This window comes from Convolutriloba macropyga, chromosome 9 (genome assembly GCF_964194025.1).
Source record: "Convolutriloba macropyga chromosome 9, txConMacr16.3, whole genome shotgun sequence".
In the NCBI taxonomy this organism is placed as follows: domain Eukaryota; kingdom Metazoa; phylum Xenacoelomorpha; order Acoela; family Convolutidae; genus Convolutriloba; species Convolutriloba macropyga.
In genome coordinates, this window is record NC_134476.1 from 1,342,706 (window position 1) to 1,362,348 (window position 19,643).

Sequence of the window (19,643 nt, forward strand, 5' to 3'; positions counted from 1 at the left end):
GGGGAATATCATTTCAGGAAGTTACGTTACCTCTATTAGACCTTGCACATCTTCTCACATATATATCCAATTAGGACAAAATGTGCTCTTTTCGAATACGTTGCACAACTTAAACTTGATCATTGCTTGATTTGTTTAATAGCAAAGGATGAAAGAGCAATCATAGTTTTTTGTCCGAACGAAGTCAAATTAATTTCTTTCTGACCACGTTTATTTAAGAAAACCTAGAGATGTTAAAATCTCAATGCCTATTTATTTAAAGTTTAAATTGCTCGAAACATCTTAAATTGTGTCTATTGATAGTCTTGCAAAAGAGACTTTCACAACTGAAAAATTTATTCTGGTGGTAGTTAAGGGTAAGATTTAGGATCAGAATGGACACAGTTTACGCCGCCCGTAAAATCTCAATGCCTATTTATTTAAAGTTTAAATTGCTCGAAACATCTTAAATTGTGTCTATTGATAGTCTTGCAAAAGAGACTTTCACAACTGAAAAATTTATTCTGGTGGTAGTTAAGGGTAAGATTTAGAATCAGAATGGACACAGTTTACGCCGTAAATTTATGAAGACAAATAAGCCAACCGTACCTACTGTTCATTGACAATCAGGACTGATTCAGAACACCTTCAGAGAAATTTCATTTTTCAGTACTGATTCAGAAGGATTTTAGAACCAACTGTGAACAGAGTTCTGAATTTTTCTGAATCAGACCAAAATTCGGAGAAAATATTCTGTATTCTCCTGAATCAGAAGATATTTCAGAATGAATCTCTGAATTAGCTCTGAATCATTGAAATTCAGTGCCAAATGTGACCTGAATTAGACTCTGACTCAGTACTGAATTCGGCTGAGAGTTAGGTACGGGCAGGAATGCAACGTTCAATATATGTCGTTTCAGGTCATTTCAAGACGGGATCTACAAGAAACGAAAAAAAGCCCTCAAATTTTCATTATTATGATGTTGAATATTTGTACTATGACAGTAAATTCGATGGGAGCAAGGACAAAGGATACAACTTCGCGTTCCTCTACCTGTTAAATAGAATTCACTTTGATGACTATAGGAAAACAATCAAATTTTGTACTGATGAGCATTTGAACAATCAAACTGCAAGTGAGTATGGCCATTATTAATATCTTTGTATTCGAAAAATAGCGCTACCCGAAAAAGATTACTGCCCGGGTCGAGGTTTGGTGGTGAATTTTCGTAAGAAATGCGGTGAAATGCGGTGAAAAAAAAATTTTCACCGCGTATTTCTTACATCTTTTTGCGGTGAATGCGGTGAATCGCGGTGAATTATTTTTTTTTTCACCGCGTTCTCAGTATTCTTACAAAAAAGAATCGTCCTCACACCGGTTCGAACCTCTGACCTCCTGCATGCCTTCATATGCTTATTCCACTGCTCCAACTGTCACTTAGGTCTTTGTTATTTCTTGTGAATTTAAATCAGATTAGGTAAACTTTGGAAACCATATGCGGTGAATTTTTGTAAGAAATGCGGTGAAATGTGGTGAATTATTATTTTTCACCGCATTCACCGCATTCACCGCATTTCTTACATTAATTTGCCATAATAGTCTATGCGGTGAATTTTTGTAAGAAATGCGGTGAATTTGGTGGTGAATTTTTGTAAGAAATGCGGTGAAAAGCGGTGAATTATTTTTTTTCACCGCATTCACCGCAATCATCGCATTTCTTACGAAAATTCACCGCATTCACCGCATTTCTTACGAAAATTCACACTAAAACCTCGACCCGGGTGCCCGTACAGGCAACCACAATAACTTTATAGTGACTATATTACTATAGCCTTGCTATAGTATTACAGAAAATCCTGTGTCACTGAATTGCTTAGTAAATGCACGAACTTTGACGAAAATAATAAAAAAAATGACAAATGATACATGCCAAAAGGTGGAGAAAAAATCTCAGACTTTTTATCCTCAAAATTGATAAACAACTTTGAGACCTTGTATTAACTAAAACAGTAGGAAAACAAAAACCCGATAAAAGGAAGATTGGTAAGACTTTCAGTTTTGACTGTGAGCATTTATTGATAAAAATACGGTTTGGGAATTCGAGTCTTTCTCATTATGGCCCTCCCCACAGCTTAGTGGTCATAAGAACTATTGCTCCAACCCCAAGCATCCCGGGTCGATTGTCCTCCCTAAAATCCTCCCATTTTGATGTAAGAATGGGGGGGTAATTTGTCTATTGGGGTTAATTTGATATAAGAGTGTGGGGGTAATTTGTTCAGAAGGGGTAAAATGATGTAAGAGTTGTACTGCAATGGGAGGACTTTTAAGGAATTATCCCCCTGACTGAAATTGCCATGTAAGAGTGGGCTGCAATGGGCTGCAATGGGAGGACTTTTAAGGAATTACCCCCCATGACTGAAATTGCCATTTAAGAGTGGGCTGCAATGGGCTGCAACGGGAGGACTTTTCAGGAATTACCCCCCCTGACTGAAATTGCCATTGAAGAGTGGGCTGCAATGGGAGGAGTTTTCAGGAATTACCCCCCATGACTGAAATTGTCATGTAAGAGTGGGCTGCAATGGGCTGCAATGGGATGACTTTTCAGGAATTACCCCCCATCAAGGAAATTGTCATGTAAGAGTGGGCTGCAAAGGGCTGCAATGGGAGGACTTTTAAGGAATTACCCCCTGAATGAAATTGCCATGTAAGAGTGGGCTGCAATGGGCTGCAATTGGAGGACTTTTAAGGAATTACCCCCTGAATGAAATTGCCATGTAAGAGTGGGTTGCAATGGGCTGCAATAGGACGACTTTTAAGGAATTATCCCCCATGACTGAAATTGCCATGTAAGAGTGGGCTGCAATGGGCTGCAATGGGAGGACTTTTAAGGAATTACCCCCTCTGACTGAAATTGCCATGTAAGAGTGGGTTGCAAAGCGCTGCAATGGGAGGACTTTTCAGGAATTACCCCCTGACTGAAATTGCCATTTAAGAGTGGGCTGCAATGGGCTGCAACGGGAGGACTTTTCAGGAATTACCCCCCCCCCCCCTGACTGAAATTGCCATTGAAGAGTGGGCTGCAATGGGAGGAGTTTTCAGGAATTACCCCCCATGACTGAAATTGTCATGTAAGAGTGGGCTGCAATGGGCTGCAATGGGAGGACTGTTCAGGAATTACCCCCCATTAAGGAAATTGTCATGTAAGAGTGGGCTGCATTGGGCTGCAATGGGAGGACTTTTAAGGAATTACCCCCTGACTGAAATTGCCATGTAAGAGTGGGCTGCAATGGGCTGCAATGGGAGGACTTTTAAGGAATTACCCCCTGACTGAAATTGCCATGTAAGAGTGGGCTGCAAAGGGCTGCAATGGGAGGACTTTTAAGGAATTACCCCCCTGACTGAAATTGCCATGTAAGAGTGGGCTGCAATGGGCTGCAATTGGAGGACTTTTAAGGAATTACCCCCCTGAATGAAATTGCCATGTAAGAGTGGGTTGCAATGGGCTGCAATGGGAGGACTTTTAAGGAATTACCCCCAATGACTGAAATTGCCATGTAAGAGTGGGCTGCAATGGGCTGCAATGGGAGGACTTTTAAGGAATTACCCCCTCTGACTGAAATTGCCATGTAAGAGTGGGTTGCAAAGCGCTGCAATGGGAGGACTTTTAAGGAATTACCCCCCTGAATGAAATTGCCATGTAGGAGTGGGCTGCAATGGGCTGCAATGGGAGGACTTTTAAGGACTTACCCCCCCTCCCCCCTGACTGAAATTGCCATGTAAGAGTGGGCTGCAATGGGCTGCAATGGGAGGACTTTTAAAGAATTAACCCCCTGACTGAAATTGCCCAGTAATAGTGGGCTGCAAAGGGCTGCAATGGGAGGACTTTTAAGGAATTACCCCCCTGACTGAAATTTCCATGTAAGAGTGGGCTGCAGTGGGCTGCAATTGGAGGATTTTTAAGGAATTACCCCCCTGAATGAAATTGCCATGTAAGAGTGGGTTGCAATGGGCTGCAATGGGAGGACTTTTAAGGAATTACCCCCATGACTGAAATTGCCATGTAAGAGTGGGCTGCAATGGGCTGCAATGGGAGGACTTTTAAGGAATTACCCCCTCTGACTGAAATTGCCATGTAAGAGTGGGTTGCAAAGCGCTGCAATGGGAGGACTTTTAAGGAATTACCCCCCTGACTGAAATTGCCATTTAAGAGTGGGCTGCAATGGGCTGCAATGGGAGGACTTTTAAGGAATTAGCCCCCTGAATGAAATTGCCATGTAGGAGTGGGCTGCAATGGGCTGCAATGGGAGGACTTTTAAGGACTTACCCCCCCCCCCCCCCTGACTGAAATTGCCATGTAAGAGTGGGCTGCAATGGGCTGCAATGGGAGGACTTTTAAAGAATTAACCCCCTGACTGAAATTGCCCAGTAATAGTGGGCTGCAATGGGCTGCAATGGGAGGAGTTTTCAGGAATTACCCCCCATGACTGAAATTGTCATGTAAGAGTGGGCTGCAATGGGAGGACTTTTAAAGAATTACCCCCATGACTGAAAGTGCCATGTAGGAGTGGGCTGCAATGGGCTGCAATGGGAGGAGGGGTGAAAATGAGGTAAGAGTTGGGCTGCCAAGGGGGGTAAAATGGGGTAAGAGTGAGTTGGTAATTTGTCCAGAGGGGTAAAATGAGGTAAGAGTTGGGCTGCCAAGGGGGGTAAAATGGTGTAAGAGTGAGGGGGTAATTTGTTCAGAGGGTAAAGTGATGTAAGAGTTGGGCTGCCAAGGGGGGTAAAATGGTGTAAGAGTGAGGGGGGTAGTTTGATCAGAGGGTTATAATGATGTAAGAGTTGGGCTGCCAAGGGGGGTAAAATGGGGTAAGAGTGAGGGGGTAATTTGTCCAGAGGGGTAAAATGAGGTAAGAGTTGGGCTGCCAAGGGGGGTAAAATGGTGTAAGAGTGAGGGGTTAATTTGTTCAGAGGAGTAAAATGATGTAAGAAATGGGCTGCCAAGGGGGTTAAAATGGTGTAAGAGTGAGGGGGTAATTTGTCCAGAGGGGGTAAAATGAGGTAAGAGTTGGACAGCCAAGGGGGGTAAAATGGCGTAAGAGTGAGGGGGTAATTTGTCCAGAGGGGTAAAATGAGGTAAGAGTTGGGCTGCCAGGGGGGGGGGAAATGGTGTAAGTGTGAGGGGGTAATTTGTTCAGAGGGGATAAAATGATGTATTGGGCTGCCAAGGGGGGTAAAATTGTGTAAGAGTGAGGGGGTAATTTGTCCAGAGGGGGTAAAATGAGGTAAGAGTTGGGCTGCCAAGGGGGGTAAAATGGTGTAAGAGTGAGGGGGTAAATTGTTCAGAGGGGGTAGAATGATGTAAGAGTTGGGCTACCAAGGGGGTTAAAATGGTGTAAGAGTGAGGGGGTAATTTGTTCAGAGGGTTATAATGATGTAAGAGTTGGGCTGCCAAGGGGGGTAAAACGATGTAAGAGTGAGGGGGTAATTTTTTGTGATGGAGCAATTCTAATAATTATTATTTATATATATAGACCGTCAAGAATTGGACAAGCATCGATGTTCTGGAGGATAAGGCGACGCGTTTGAGGGTACAGAGGTTGTGGGTTCGAGACTGGCAGTCTTCAGATATGGGGGCTAAAAGATTGAGGGGGTTAAATGATGTAGGAGTTGGGCTGCCAGGGGGGGGGGGGGGGTAAAATGATGTAAGAGTTGGGCTGCCAAGGGGGGTAAAATGACGTAAGAGTGGGGCTGCAACGGGAGGATTTTTTAGGAAAATGCAGCTCAAAACTCTTACGTCTTCTTGGGCTGCATTGGGCTTCCAAGGGGGGTAAAATGGTGTAAGAGTGAGGGGGTAAAAGACAAATTAACCCCCACTCTTACATCTTTTTTGGTCTGCCAAGGGGGGTAAAATGGTGTAAGAGTGAGGGGGTAAAAGACAAATTACCCCCCAACTCTTACATCGTTTTACCCCCCTTGGCAGACAAAAAAAAAGATGTAAGAGTGGGGGGTTAATTTGTCTTTTACCCCCTCACTCTTACACCTTTTTACCCCCCTTGGAAGCCCAATGCAGCCCAAAAAGACGTAAGAGTTTTGAGTTGCATTTTCCTAAAAAATCCTCCCATTGCAGCCCCACTCTTACATCATTTTGGGCTGAAAAATTCAACCCACGATGGTAAACATACAAGAATGGGAGCAATAAGCTTCGTTGGGGTGGTTGGGCTATGAGGGGAGGGACACGGAAGTATAATTTGGTAACAAATGTTGCCATTATAAAATAAAAATTGAACTTTTGAACCGATTGACGTAAACCCCTAATTGTTTCTACGAATTCAGAGAACTATTAAGAGGCTTCTAGTTCTTCACTTTTTCAATCATCCATTTTTGGGCATTAATTCTCAATGTTCTCAGTCTTGCCTGACTTACAATTTCGACCAAACAACAATGTTTACAAAAATTGCATCAGAAATTTAAAAAATATTGTTGTTGTTCTTGTTGTTGTTTATTGGCTTACCTTATTGTGCGAACAAAAAGAGATCACCGGACGCTCATAAAGCAGCTGAACACAAAATACTTCAATCAGAGATTCCAACAATCGCCGAAGTGCTGTGATACGCAATTCTATGCCACGATATTTATTGCTAATTTGCGGTGCGTTTACACCCATTATCTTTCTGATAAGGACTCGCAGTCAAAACAGGTTTAAAAGTTTATTATGCTGCTAGAGTAATTGGTGGGCGATTCGGCCCATTAGAGCTGCAGACTAGTTTTTGGCAAACAGATAGATTTTATTGGAAGCTTAAATCAGTAGTGAATTCTAACAGTGCAAACTGAGGAAGGAAAACTAACTTAAGCAGACAAGGAATGGTTGCTAGGCAAAATGTTTATGTGTGAACCAAAGAAATTTTTACCACAATAAACTAACAAGTTGAGCAACAAGCCCAAAAAAGTATGGAAAATGATGTCAGCAAGTTAGGAACTGCAATATGAAATCTCTCAACATCAGACATAAACAAATCCAAAGTGAAAAATATCAAAAAACGAAATGAGGAGCGGGCGAAATAAGTAATGGTATTGCTACCTGTGTACCACTTTTCCTCCTCTGCAAAATGAAAACAAATCGTTGCTTTGTTTTCGTAAAAAATACAAATGTATAAGGAAATTTTATCACATGTACTAGATTCATTCCAGTTTCTAGATGTGTAGTTGGAGTGGGGCTTCGCTCTGCAAGTGACTCTAGGCCTTCTCCATAAATGGCTTGTGGCTCGACTGGAATGAATGCAAAAGAGCTGCTTTGGAGGAGCAGTGTTAATTGTGGTCTTGTCTTGCTGGATTACAGCGATTTACTGCTGGTTCTACATCGCTTTGGAGCAGTTAAAACCACGGGGCACGAAACTATTGAATCGCTTGTTGAATCTGGGTCTGTCTGTGATTAAGTTTTTTTGCTGCGTCGCGGTTTGGTTGGTGTGCTGCTTGTACTTGATGTCTGTTTGTTTTCACTGTGTGATGGTGGTGGTGAAAAACCTAGTTTTATTTGATTTTGTACACTCTGAGTTCTCTTGAGAAGTTTGAACAAACTGATAAAAAGATACTGACATCACCGACAGCTGGTTTGCGGCTAAATCGCTAATCGCGCTCTACTTTCCTCCTCGTGAAATCCAAAGCGTGTTTTGCTTTTTTCGTCAGTTATTTTCCCCAACATTGTTTTTGGACTTCTTTCCGCGTAGGTTTGGATTGTCTTTTTTGGCTTTTGTGTCGCATTTCGCCAAGTGCAATTTTTTTACGGTTACCTGCTTCTGTCCGTTTCCTTTTTAATGTAGGTGTCTTCGAGGATTGTCGAGTCTGGTGTCAAGAACTCGCACAGGCATTGTAGACCTTTCTTAGAGCGTTTTTTTGTTTTATAGCTGTTTTTTCTTCGACAACTTCAAATAAAGGATTATTCCGTTCTCGGTATTTGAAGGCCAAGTCCTTCTTCTTTTATTTGGCAGGTTTCATCTGGTGGGTTCCCCAGTTGCGAGTAGCGTTTGTCTTGTTCACTTCAACTTCAGTGTCACTGCTTTTGCGGTCTCCCTATTTGGCATCTGGCACGAGGGTGGTCCATTGAACGGCATCTTGATTTATAACATTTTGATATGGTAGTTTTTTCAGATTTGGTAGACAGCATATTTTCCTTAAAAGTGGATTTCGTTTGCGGCCCAAAAGCGCCTCAAAGGGCTTATTTTCAGAGTTTTCTGTCTGCAAATTCATAGCGGTTGTACTATTGAGGTAATCGAGCTTTTCAAATTGAATTGCGATTTAGCATCTTCTTTGGTACATCCCAGTCTACGTTTATTTGTTTGAATTAAGCTCTCTACTAAACAATCACACAGTGGCAGTTAATTGGCGCCGTGATTGCTTCAATATTGTTTTGCTCTCAGAAATCACTAATTGACTTTCAGGTTTGTCTTCCTGCTTGGGAATGTGCTGCGGAACGTCATGAAGTAGGATGTAGTTTTTAAAAAAATTTCGAATATTGATAGCTTTCACCTGCTGATAGACTTCTGCTGATGAAAAACGATCAATGCAGACAAAAAAAAAACAAAATTCACGGTCATTATATCAACCCAATATGAATTAAACAAAATAAGGTTGAACGCGCAAGATAGGTACAAAATAGTGTAGAAGCGCACCACATTTCCTCCTCTGCCAAAAGGAAATAAAATTTTGCTTTGTTTTCCTTATCAATTTTAAATGTGTAAGTTAAATGTATTTTATTTTTACTTGTGTTACTATAAATATTTAAATTTATTGTTGATGTTTTGCAGGTTTGTCAAGTTTCTAACAAATTCTTCTCAGAGTCAGTGTTCATTTCTGCATTTAGGTCTGAGAAAATTACTGCATCCAAATTACCTGATTCGTAAGTCAGGATCACTTTTGCAATTTGAGGCGAAAACACTCCAATTTCTAGATGCGTAGTCGTAGTGAGGCACACTCTGCAAGCGAGTGTACACCTTCCTCCGCACTGGTTTAAGGCGCGACTATAGAGATTGCGGTAAAGCTGCTGTGGATGAGCAATTTTGATTGTTGTGTTTTCTTTCTGGATTACTTCGATCTGCTCTTCGCTTTACGTTGCTTCGGATCGGTCAATACCGCGAGCACAGAATTGCTCACTCGATTGTTTAATCCCTGTCTGTGGTTTGTTTTTTTGGCCGCGTCTCGTTTTTTTGGTGTTTTGCTACAGCTTGCTGTCGGCGTGTTCTTATTGGGGGATAGTGGCGATAGTGGAGCTGGTTTTACTGGAATTTTTACTCTAAGTGCTCTTGAGAAGCTCGAATTAACTGATGAAAAGATGCTGTCGTCGTCGACAGGTGGTTTGCGGCTAATTCATTTGCCGCCCTCTACTTTCCTCTGAATATTGCTGGTGTGTTTTGCTCTTTTTTCTTTGTTTATTATCGTTGACGTGTCTTTGTGTTTTTGGTTTTCTGTCTGCGTAGATTTTGAGTTGACTTTCTCTTCAGGCAATTGTCTCGAATTCCGCAACGTCCAATTTTATTACGGTTACCTACATTTGTCCGGTTCCCTTATAGTGTAGGCGAGGTTGTGGTCTTAGAGGGTTGTTGATTCTGTTGACTTCAACTTCAGTGTAACTGAGATCGAGATCTACTCATTCGTCCACTAGTGGTCCATTGAATGGTATCTTATAACATTTTGACAAATAATTTATTGAGGTTTTGTTCAGCGCATACATTGCTTATAGGTGTAGTTAGTTTGCGGCCGAAGTGCGCCTTAAATGGGACTAATTTCTGTCGCCTATTCTTAGTTGGTATATTATTGAATAAGTACAGCCTTTCAAATTCATTTGTGATTTAGAAAATTCTCTTATGCATCACAATCCACGTTTAATAGTTTGAAAGAAGCGTTCTACTAAGCCAATGGCTCTGTGGTCATTTACTGGCGCAGCGATTACTTCAATATTGCTTTGCTTGCAAAACTTACTAATTTCATTTTCCGGTTCAGCATCTCGCTTGGTCAAAGTAAATGCGCCATCAAACACCGTGTATTAGGATGTAGTCTTCAACTAATTTTAAGCATTGGCGTCTTCTGCTGCCAGAAATTTAGAAAAAATGATCAAGGCAGGTAAAAATTTAAATTTCGTGATCTTTTCACTTATATATCGGGCCTCAAAGGTCAGTTTGGATTCTTTCTTTAGTTTGAATACATGACTTTAGGGGGAGGAGGGCAATATGTTGATGGTAAGAATGGATTTGAATTTGCACACATTTTATGCAGGGCCGCATTTCGATTTTTTTGATAGAATATCTCTCTTCAATTTTTGCCGCTTCGAATGAATGGCCACATCTGTCAACTCGAACTGTTTGGAGGTGTTAAGTTATTTGCCTCTGTGTAAACGCCTTTCTGGACAGTGGGATCGCTTTGCGATGATCAATGCAAACGCAAGCAGATTTTACATGTAAGTCCCAACAGAGTCTGTGAAAAAAGGGATTCAGCTTTTTGCATCTTTCCTCGTTCCCGTCAGCTCACAATTTCGGACGCCTTTTAGGATGGTGTTTTTCGTTGCAATGCAGTCTAGAAGCATTTTTCTAGAGATCTTGCTGAGGGTAAAATTAAACAAATCTGCATACATGTTTGTCTGGGTTGTTGAAGTGGAGTATGGTGTGTGCGTCCTAACTGTTTTTGGGTTTTGATTGTGTTGGTTTGTTGTCAATTCGGACTCTTTGTTAGCGTTTTTGGCAGTTCAATGAGGTTGACAAATTGTTGGATATTTTTGACTGAAGTAGATCGTTAAATTTGATAGAGTGATTTTGTTCAGATATATACGACAATTCGTTCATTCCATTTGGAATTTTTTTTTCAGGAGGAATTGCGACTCTACGTGATTTTTTTCATGTTTTCCATTGGCGCAGCGAAATTAGCTCTTTCGCTACCTTTTTCTCATTTTTTCGGGTATTTATTGGTAATTAGCCTCAATTTGCGACACGTTTGACTCGTCATTTGATTTCGTAATTCTTAACGGAAGCGTTTCGCGCTGCATTTTACAAAAGCAATTTTAATTGCCACAAATTCCCAATCAAAATGTGTTATATTGGGTTCTGCTTGGTTGGCTTGCGCATAAAATATTCGAATTGGCCCATTTTTATGCCTGGCAGCTGTTCAATTTCAAAACTGAACTGTACAATGTGATATACCTATCGAGTGAGTCCGTTGTTAAAAGACTTATTAGAGCAATATTCTTTCATGAGAGCAGCGCACGATGTTCTGTGATGACTGTAATTTTTTGTAGAAATAGAGAACACTTCAAATACACAAAAGCCCACAAAAACCGCAAAAATTTGTTGATACTAAATCTGGAATCGACTGAATTTAAAAAGCGAGAAGCGAATGCAACTGGTTTCTATTCTTCTTAATCTAGTAGTTCCAGAGCTACCCCTGACCCTCTCTTGGCGCATTTCATTAAAATCTCGTTCCTAAACGCGGATTTTATTGTTTATATTCGGTCACCTGTGCAATTTCTGTTTTTTTTTCTTCAAAGTGTATATTGGTGTTTTTTCCACATGAACTTTGGATCTATTCTGCCCCCCAACCTAGCTTAGTGAGCATTAACCTTTTATGGCCCCCCGGCGCACGTTTTTTTGTCCTACATAATAGCGTGCTATATAACAACATATAATATCTAACCTGGTGTCATAAAAAAAAACTTAGAGGGGGCAAAACAGAATAGATTTTTCCTGACCTTTTTAGTAATGATCCAAACAGATGGCCCAATTTTGACAAATTTGGTATGATTTTACAAAAAGGGAGCACAGATTCGAGAAATGATCTTCACAGAATCGCAATCGCTTTTGTTTCTAATGATTTTACCCCTTTATAAAATATTTTATCCCAGCCATTTGGAATCAGTTTTGGCAAAATGGCATTTTGTCGGTTTTTTTCTCAGACTTTTAATGTTCAAATTCTTTACGCACTATCTGACTAAATCTAAGTGTTCCTCGAGCGTTGCGAAAACTATCGAATAAAATATCAATAACAAAAGGCAACAATTGTTTGCAAGACCAATTGGGGTTGTATATATGGCCTTTTAAAGTTCGGCCGACATATCGGTCAGACCGCAGGAAATTGATTTTACATTGAACGTACCTGTCATATCGACACTGAGTGTAATAATATTGCAGTGCCGCTCTGTTTCAGTGGGTAAGTTGAGCCGGCAATATGCGTATTAAAAGTCGACTGTTTTGAAACATGACTCTTTTTGCGTCGCGTTTTATTTAATATTTTGTGAAATCAGTTTTATCAGGCTTTCTATGTTTGGCATCTTGTATTCATCTTTTTTAAATTGATTTGTTGACGACTTTCGACCCTAGAGCTAATCTTATTGGCCCATCTTTCTTAACTGCTAAGAGAAGTTATTGTCCGAGCATGAGTTAAGTTTTACGACGATCTTGTTTCAGAAGGTCTTCTTTTTCTGTTTAAAATTTTTCTTGTAATTTTTTGGGACCTTCCTGACATTTGGTAGCGTACTTTGTAGTTCTTGTAAAAAAATGACCTAACTGTGTGGTTTTTTGACTTACCAATTCGTGTTGTTATGTCGGGGAATTCCTTGGCGATCTGTTCTTTTTTTCGTGTTGATGCAGTTTTTTGCTTTGGGTCTCGAACAACACTCTGTTTTCGACATAATCTGTTTTCGACAACTACAATTAGTCCGTTTTTTGCGGTCGAATTGTTGCTTGCGGTTGGAGCTACTAGTTTGTCCAACGTGGTCACTGGTTCGTTTGACAAATTCTTCAATTTCTTCTTCTCCTCTGGTGACCACCTTGCCACGTCACAGTTGTAAATATTTGTTTTTGATGTCTTTTGTCACGACGGAGCATACGCTTCCAGGATCAAGTAGCAGTGAAGTTGCACTGTTTCCAATTTTAACATTATTGTTTTGTGGTTTGCTTTTATGGTATTTGCGTTGGTTATTGCCGCAGCGCAATTGTCGTCTGATGAAATCTAGTCGGAACTTCAAGTGTTTTTTTTATAGTTTTCCATATTAATTAATGTACCATCTTCTGTTTCTGTGTTGTTTTCGTTGTTTCGTACTGATTTAGTTGCTTTTTTTTCTGGCGTCCTATCTGTTTTTGGGTTTTGATTGTGTTGGTTTGTCGTCAATTCGGACTCTGGATGGTGTGCTTTGTTAGCATTTTTGGCAGTTCAATGAGGTTGACAAATTGTTGGATATTTTTGACTGAAGTAGATCGTTAAATTTGATAGAGTGATTTTGTTCAGAGATATACGACAATTCGTTCATTCCAGTTGCAAATTTTTTTCAGGAGAAATTGCGACTCTACGTGATTTTTTTCATGTTTTCCATTGGCGCAGCGAAATTAGCTCTTTCGCTTCCCTTTTTCTCATTTTTTCGGGTATTTATTGGTAATTAGCCTCAATTTACGACACGTTTGACTCGTCATTTGATTTCGTGAAAATTATCGAAAAAAATATCAATAACAAAATGCAACAATTGTTTGCAAGACCAATTGGGGTTGTATCTATGGCCTTTAAAGTTCGGCCGACATATCGGTCAGACCGCAGGAAATTGATTTTACATTGAACGTGCCTGTCATATCGACACTGAGTGTAATAATATTGCAGTGCCGCTCTGTTTCAGTGGGTAAGTTGAGCCGGCAATATGCGTATTGAAAGTCGACTGTTTTGAAACATGACTCTTTTTGCGTCGCGTTTTATTTAATATTTTGTGAAATCAGTTTTATCAGGCTTTCTATGTTTGGCATCTTGTATTCATCTTTTGTAAATTGATTTGTTGACGACTTTCGACCCTAGAGCTAATCTTATTGGCCCATCTTTCTTAACTGCTAAGAGAAGTTATTGTCCGAGCATGAGTTAAGTTTTACGACGATCTTGTTTCAGAAGGTCTTCTTTTTTTGTTTAAAATTTTTTTTGTAATTTTTTGGGACCTTCCTGACATTTGGTAGCGTACTTTGTAGTTCTTGTAAAAAAATGACCTAACTGTGTGGTTTTTTGACTTACCAATTCGTGTTGTTATGTCGGGGAATTCCTTGGCGATCGGTTCTTTTTTTCGTGTTGATGCAGTTTTTTGCTTTGGGTCTCGAACAACACTCTGTTTTCGACATAATCTGTTTTCGACAACTACAATTAGTCCGTTTTTTGCGGTCGAATTGTTGCTTGCGGTTGGAGCTACTAGTTTGTCCAACCTGGTCACTGGTTCGTTTGACAAATTCTTCACTTTCTTCTTCTCCTCTGGTGACCACCTTGCCACGTCACAGTTGTAAATATTTGTTTTTGATGTCTTTTGTCACGACGGAGCATACGCTTCCAGGATCAAGTAGCAGTGAGGTTGCACTGTTTCCAATTTTAACATTATTGTTTTGTGGTTTGCTTTTATGGTATTTGCGTTGGTTATTGCCGCAGCGCAATTGTCGTCTGATGAAATCTAGTCGGAACTTCAAGTGTTTTTTTTATAGTTTTCCATATTAATTAATGTACCATCTTCTGTTTCTGTGTTGTTTTCGTTGTTTCGTACTGATTTAATAGCTTTTATTTCTGGCGTCCTATCTGTTTTTGCGTTTCGATTGTGTTGGTTTGTCGTCAATTCGGACTCTGGATGGTGTGCTTTGTTAGCATTTTTGGCAGTTCAATGAGGTTGACAAATTCTTGAATATTTTTGACTGAAGTAGATCGTTAAATTTGATAGAGTGATTTTGTTCAGAGATATACGACAATTCGTTTGTTCCATTTGCAAATTTTTTTCAGGAGAAATTGCGACTCTACGTGATTTTTTTCATGTTTTCCATTGGCGCAGCGAAATTAGCTCTTTCGCTTCCCTTTTTCTCATTTTTTCGGGTATTTATTGGTAATTAGCCTCAATTTGCGACACGTTTGACTCGTCATTTGATTTCGTGAAAATTATCGAAAAAAATATCAATAACAAAAAGCAACAATTGTTTGCAAGACCAATTGGGGTTGTATCTATGGCCTTTTAAAGTTCGGCCGACATATCGGTCAGACCGCAGGAAATTGATTTTACATGGAACGTGCCTGTCATATCGACACTGAGTGTAATAATATTGCAGTGCCGCTCTGTTTCAGTGGGTAAGTTGAGCCGGCAATATGCGTATTGAAAGTCGACTGTTTTGAAACATGACTCTTTTTGCGTCGCGTTTTATTTAATATTTTGTGAAATCAGTTTTATCAGGCTTTCTATGTTTGGCATCTTGTATTCATCTTTTGTAAATTGATTTGTTGACGACTTTCCACCCTAGAGCTAATCTTATTGGCCAATCTTTCTTAACTGCTAAGAGAAGTTATTGTCCGAGCATGAGTTAAGTTTTACGACGATCTTGTTTCAGAGGGTCTTCTTTTTCTGTTTAAAATTTTTCTTGTAATTTTTTGGGACCTTCCTGACATTTGGTAGCGTACTTTGTAGTTCTTGTAAAAAAAATGACCGAACTGTGTGGTTTTTTGACTTACCAATTCGTGTTGTTATGTCGGGAAATTCCTTGGCGATCTGTTCTTTTTTTCGTGTTGATGCAGTTTTTTGCTTTGGGTCTCGAACAACACTCTGTTTTTGACATAATCTGATTTCGAACACTACAATTAATCCGTTTTTTGCAGTTAAATTGTTGCTTGCGGTTGGAGCTACTAGTTTTTCCAACGTGGTCACTGGTTCGTTTGACAAATTCTTCACTTTCTTCTTCTCCTCTGATTACCACCTTGGCACGTCACAGTTGTAAATATTTGTTTTTGATATGTCTTTTGTCACGACGGAGCATACGCTTCCAGGGTTAAGTAGCAGTGAGATTGCACTGTTTCCAATTTTAACATTATTGTTTTGTGGTTTGCTTTTATGGTATTTGCGTTGGTTTTTGCCGCAACGCAATTGTCGTCTGATGAAATCTATTCGGAACTTCAAGTGTTTTTTTTTATAGTTTTCCATAATAATTAATGTACCATCTTCTGTTTCTGTGATGTTTTCGTTGTTTCGTACTGATTTAGTTGCTTTTATATCTGGCTTGCGGCTCATTTTTGCGAAGCGGTTGAGTATTCCATAGTTATTACACTTCTTTTTCAATGCAAAGCAGTTTTGTTTGTGATATTGTTGCAACGCAGTTCCTACACTGGTTTGTCTGTTTTCGTTTTTTATATTTTTGATTGCTTCAATTAGTTCGAATAGCGGGACGAAAACCAATATTATTTTGAATGGCGCCTACGGTTAGTTGCCTCGCGCTATTTGCTTTCATTTGGTTTTGCTCTCCCATTTCCAGGTTCGTGCCTGTTTGTAGAACTTCACCTGGGTTTGTGTTTTGCGGAACAAAGTAGCAGAAATGCTTTATCTGACAAATTATTTATAAATACGTCACGGATTTCCGTTTCTTCGCAATCTGATTCTTCACAAATCAGTTTCTTTAATATGCCGTAAAAATTGTTCAATTCATTCTCCTCTCCTCTTTGTTTTCTTTTCTGTTTAAAATTCGTCTCGCCTCGGTTCCGATTCTAAATTTTACGAGAGAGGGCGAGAGAGAGAGAGAGACGCATTTGAGGTCGCAAATATTGCAGTTTCGATCAAAACAAAGCAGTCCAGCTTCAAATATTTTTTGACATTTGTTTTTCCACCTCAATTTGGGTTCAACATTTCTCCCTTCTTTTTTTGCTGTCTCTTTTTGTGGACTCAGTGGGCTCATCAATGGGTTGTTCGTAAGTCGGTTCCATTGGAAGTGTTCCAATCGCGTATTTTGTACGCAGAAATTTGTTCAGGGTTATTCCTTATATGGCTATAATGGCTAGCTCTACATATGTGCTCCAACTCTCCATTAAAGGGTAGGTTCCGTCAAGGGCATTTCGAGTTTTCCTATATCCCGCTGACAGTGCAAGGTCTTACGCAATTCTGTGCTGCTATATTTAGTGACGATTTTTGGTGCATTTAGACACATTATCTTTCTATTAATGATTCGCGTGGCAAAAAAGCTCGAAATTTGCTGCGCTGTTAAGTACTTCGAGGGGCGATTCGGACGGTTAGAACTACAGCCTAGCTTCGCTTGGCGAATAGAACGTTTTGATTGCAACTTTAATTCAGTAGTGTATTCAGACAGAGCAAATTGAAGAATGAAAGTTATCTTAGGCAGGCAAGGAATGGCTGCTAGGCAAATTGTATATGCGTTGACAAAAGAAAAATCATACCAAATTGAATGAAAAAAAGCTATGAAAAAGATTTAAATTAGGATCTGCAGCGGGAATAACAAAATGGTGAACGGGCGAATAAAGACAAAATATGGTAGCTGTTTACTTCAACTAACAAACCGAATTTCACTTTTGCGGTGAAATTCACTTATGCGATGAAGATAAACGCCGACAATTTTAAAATGGTACTGTCCACTGATGACTCTACGCCTCTCTGAAAATGCAACTTGTTCATAATAATCTACAGGAATAGTTTCCTCTGCAAAAGAATATGAAGTTTGAACCATCTAGTGAAGTAATGTGCAAACCCAGGTTGAGGTCCCAGACCGAAAGTCGATATGTCCAGACCGAAGTGATCGCACGAATGGGGCATCGTGCGTGTAAAATTGCAAGGTCTGGAAACAAGGATGAACGCACGATGGTGTGGACTTGAACGCAAAAAAAGTCTAGAAATGAACGCACAAAAAAATTTCGTGCGTTCATAATCAGACTTTCGTGCGTTCATGTCCAGACCATCGTGCGTCCATGTCCAGATTTTTGTGCGCTCACCAGACGTAAAAATATTACCTGCTGGGGTGCCGTGCAGATTCTGCAAGACGAAGACAGAGAAGTTTCCAAAATTCCACAAATCCAGATATTTAAACTCTTTTAACAAACGTGAGGTACATGCACATCAAAAACTTTTGATATCTGGACATAGACAATTTTAAATGCTCGAAAGTCTGCAGATAGGGTCTTTAGAACGGACAAAAATCTGGATTTGGTTGAATTCGAACAACGCTTTTGTCTGATAATTAAACCTGTTTCTTAAAAACGTTATTCGAATAAATCGCAGATTGACGTATAAAACACTAAATTTTTTCATAGGCAGGCTGTTGCAAAACTTCTACTTGATTTAGACCCATTTTACATTAGGACTACTCCATGCTTAATTTGATTCAGTTTCGACAACCCTTTGGTCCAATATAAACACCTTAAGAAATTATTTGAATAAAAAGCAAATTTCCGTGTTGCAAAGTTTTTTTCCAGACAGACTATACCAAAAAATTTTCGGCTAATATTGGTTCAATTTGAACAACAAGTTTAGCCGATAAAAATAATCAAATTTTAAAAACCCTGTGCCTGCTTCGTGTTCAAGGAATAGCGCTGCACCGCAGGATGTAATTTTTTTCTCAGTCTGGTCAACACACGAAAATCAGGAAATGAACACACGATTGTCTGGGCATGGAGGCACCAAAACTTTGGTTTTGGAGCGCACGAATTTGATGTGGAGCGCACGTTGGCCTGGACAAGAACGCACAAAAGCATGGACATATACGCTTTTGGTCTGGGATGGTCTGGCCATATTCGATTTTGAACGCACGAAGAACGCACAAAAAGTTTTGACTGCACGATAGTCTGGACGTAGGCAATTTCCGTATGGGATGGTCTGGACATAGACACTTTCCTTCCGGGTTGGTCTGGACATATCGCCTTTCGGTCTGGCACCTCAGCCTGGGAGCAGTCCTCTAAGGCGTCAAAAAATGGTGGCGTCGCTGTCTTTTATCTGCTCTATTGCATTTTCAAGCTTCAACATAAATGAAGCTCATTTATCAACAAGACAAAACGTTTGATCGATCTTGTAATGGTCAAGGCACCAACAATACTTCTGATAAAAAACACTTTCGTAAAACACTTTCTTCTCACGACATCAAGTCAAAAGATCATAAAATTGGCCTGGCTAAGATAGCTGTCAGGTCTTGCGGGACTCATTTTAATAGCGGTCACTAAGCGTTCCAAAAACAAAAGTTAATAAGTGCAAAAAACCATCTTAACTAAGATTTCAGGTAAAATTGGGTCGAAAAATTTTCGGAGCCGTGTACGTCAAATAGAACGTATTGTACGCATTTGGATCATGCTTTTTTCTCAAATAGTGGGCTGCTTTTCTTACAGAAACAGCGCGTTGCTCGATACTTTGGTAACAAACATAATGTGGCATGATATTTAAATAATTACTTTGTTTTGTGAGATCTTGTGGTTTTTACATCGTTTCAATGCCAGGGCTATTCCGTGGCTCTCACTATTGTTGCTTTACAATAGAGAATTTTCACTCTGTTGAGTTTGTCCAGGAGCGATGGGCCATTTACCGTTTCTTTTTCTCTGATTTCTTCTTAGAGACCTGCTTTGAATTTTTCTGCTTTGAATTTCTCTGATTGCGGGGAAGCACTGATCAATTTTCAACTGTAAGTTCTCTCATCGAGGATTTTGCTTCTCCAAGTCATATAGTTTGGATTTTTGTGTTTTGTTGACTTGTATTTCTGGCCTTCCCCAGTCGAAAAATAATGGATAATTTATAAAAATTTATAAATTAGTTTATTAACATTTGCAAAAAAAGATGCATCTTTTTTATAAAAATTTATCACTTTTTTCGCAATTTTTGCATTATTTTATAAATTATTTATAAATCTTTGGATTATTTTATAAAATATTTGTA

At 39.7% G+C, this 19,643-nt stretch overlaps 1 protein-coding gene across 1 annotated transcript in view; it reads left to right on the forward strand.

The window, feature by feature from the left end:
- LOC142345928 (uncharacterized) overlaps positions 1–19,643 on the forward strand; it is a 281,705-nt gene that overhangs the window by 4,758 nt on the left and 257,304 nt on the right. Inside the window, exon 2 of the mRNA XM_075398392.1 lies at positions 900–1,115. Coding sequence (XP_075254507.1) covers positions 900–1,115 — 216 coding nt within the window. The remainder of the gene's footprint in view (positions 1–899; positions 1,116–19,643) is intronic.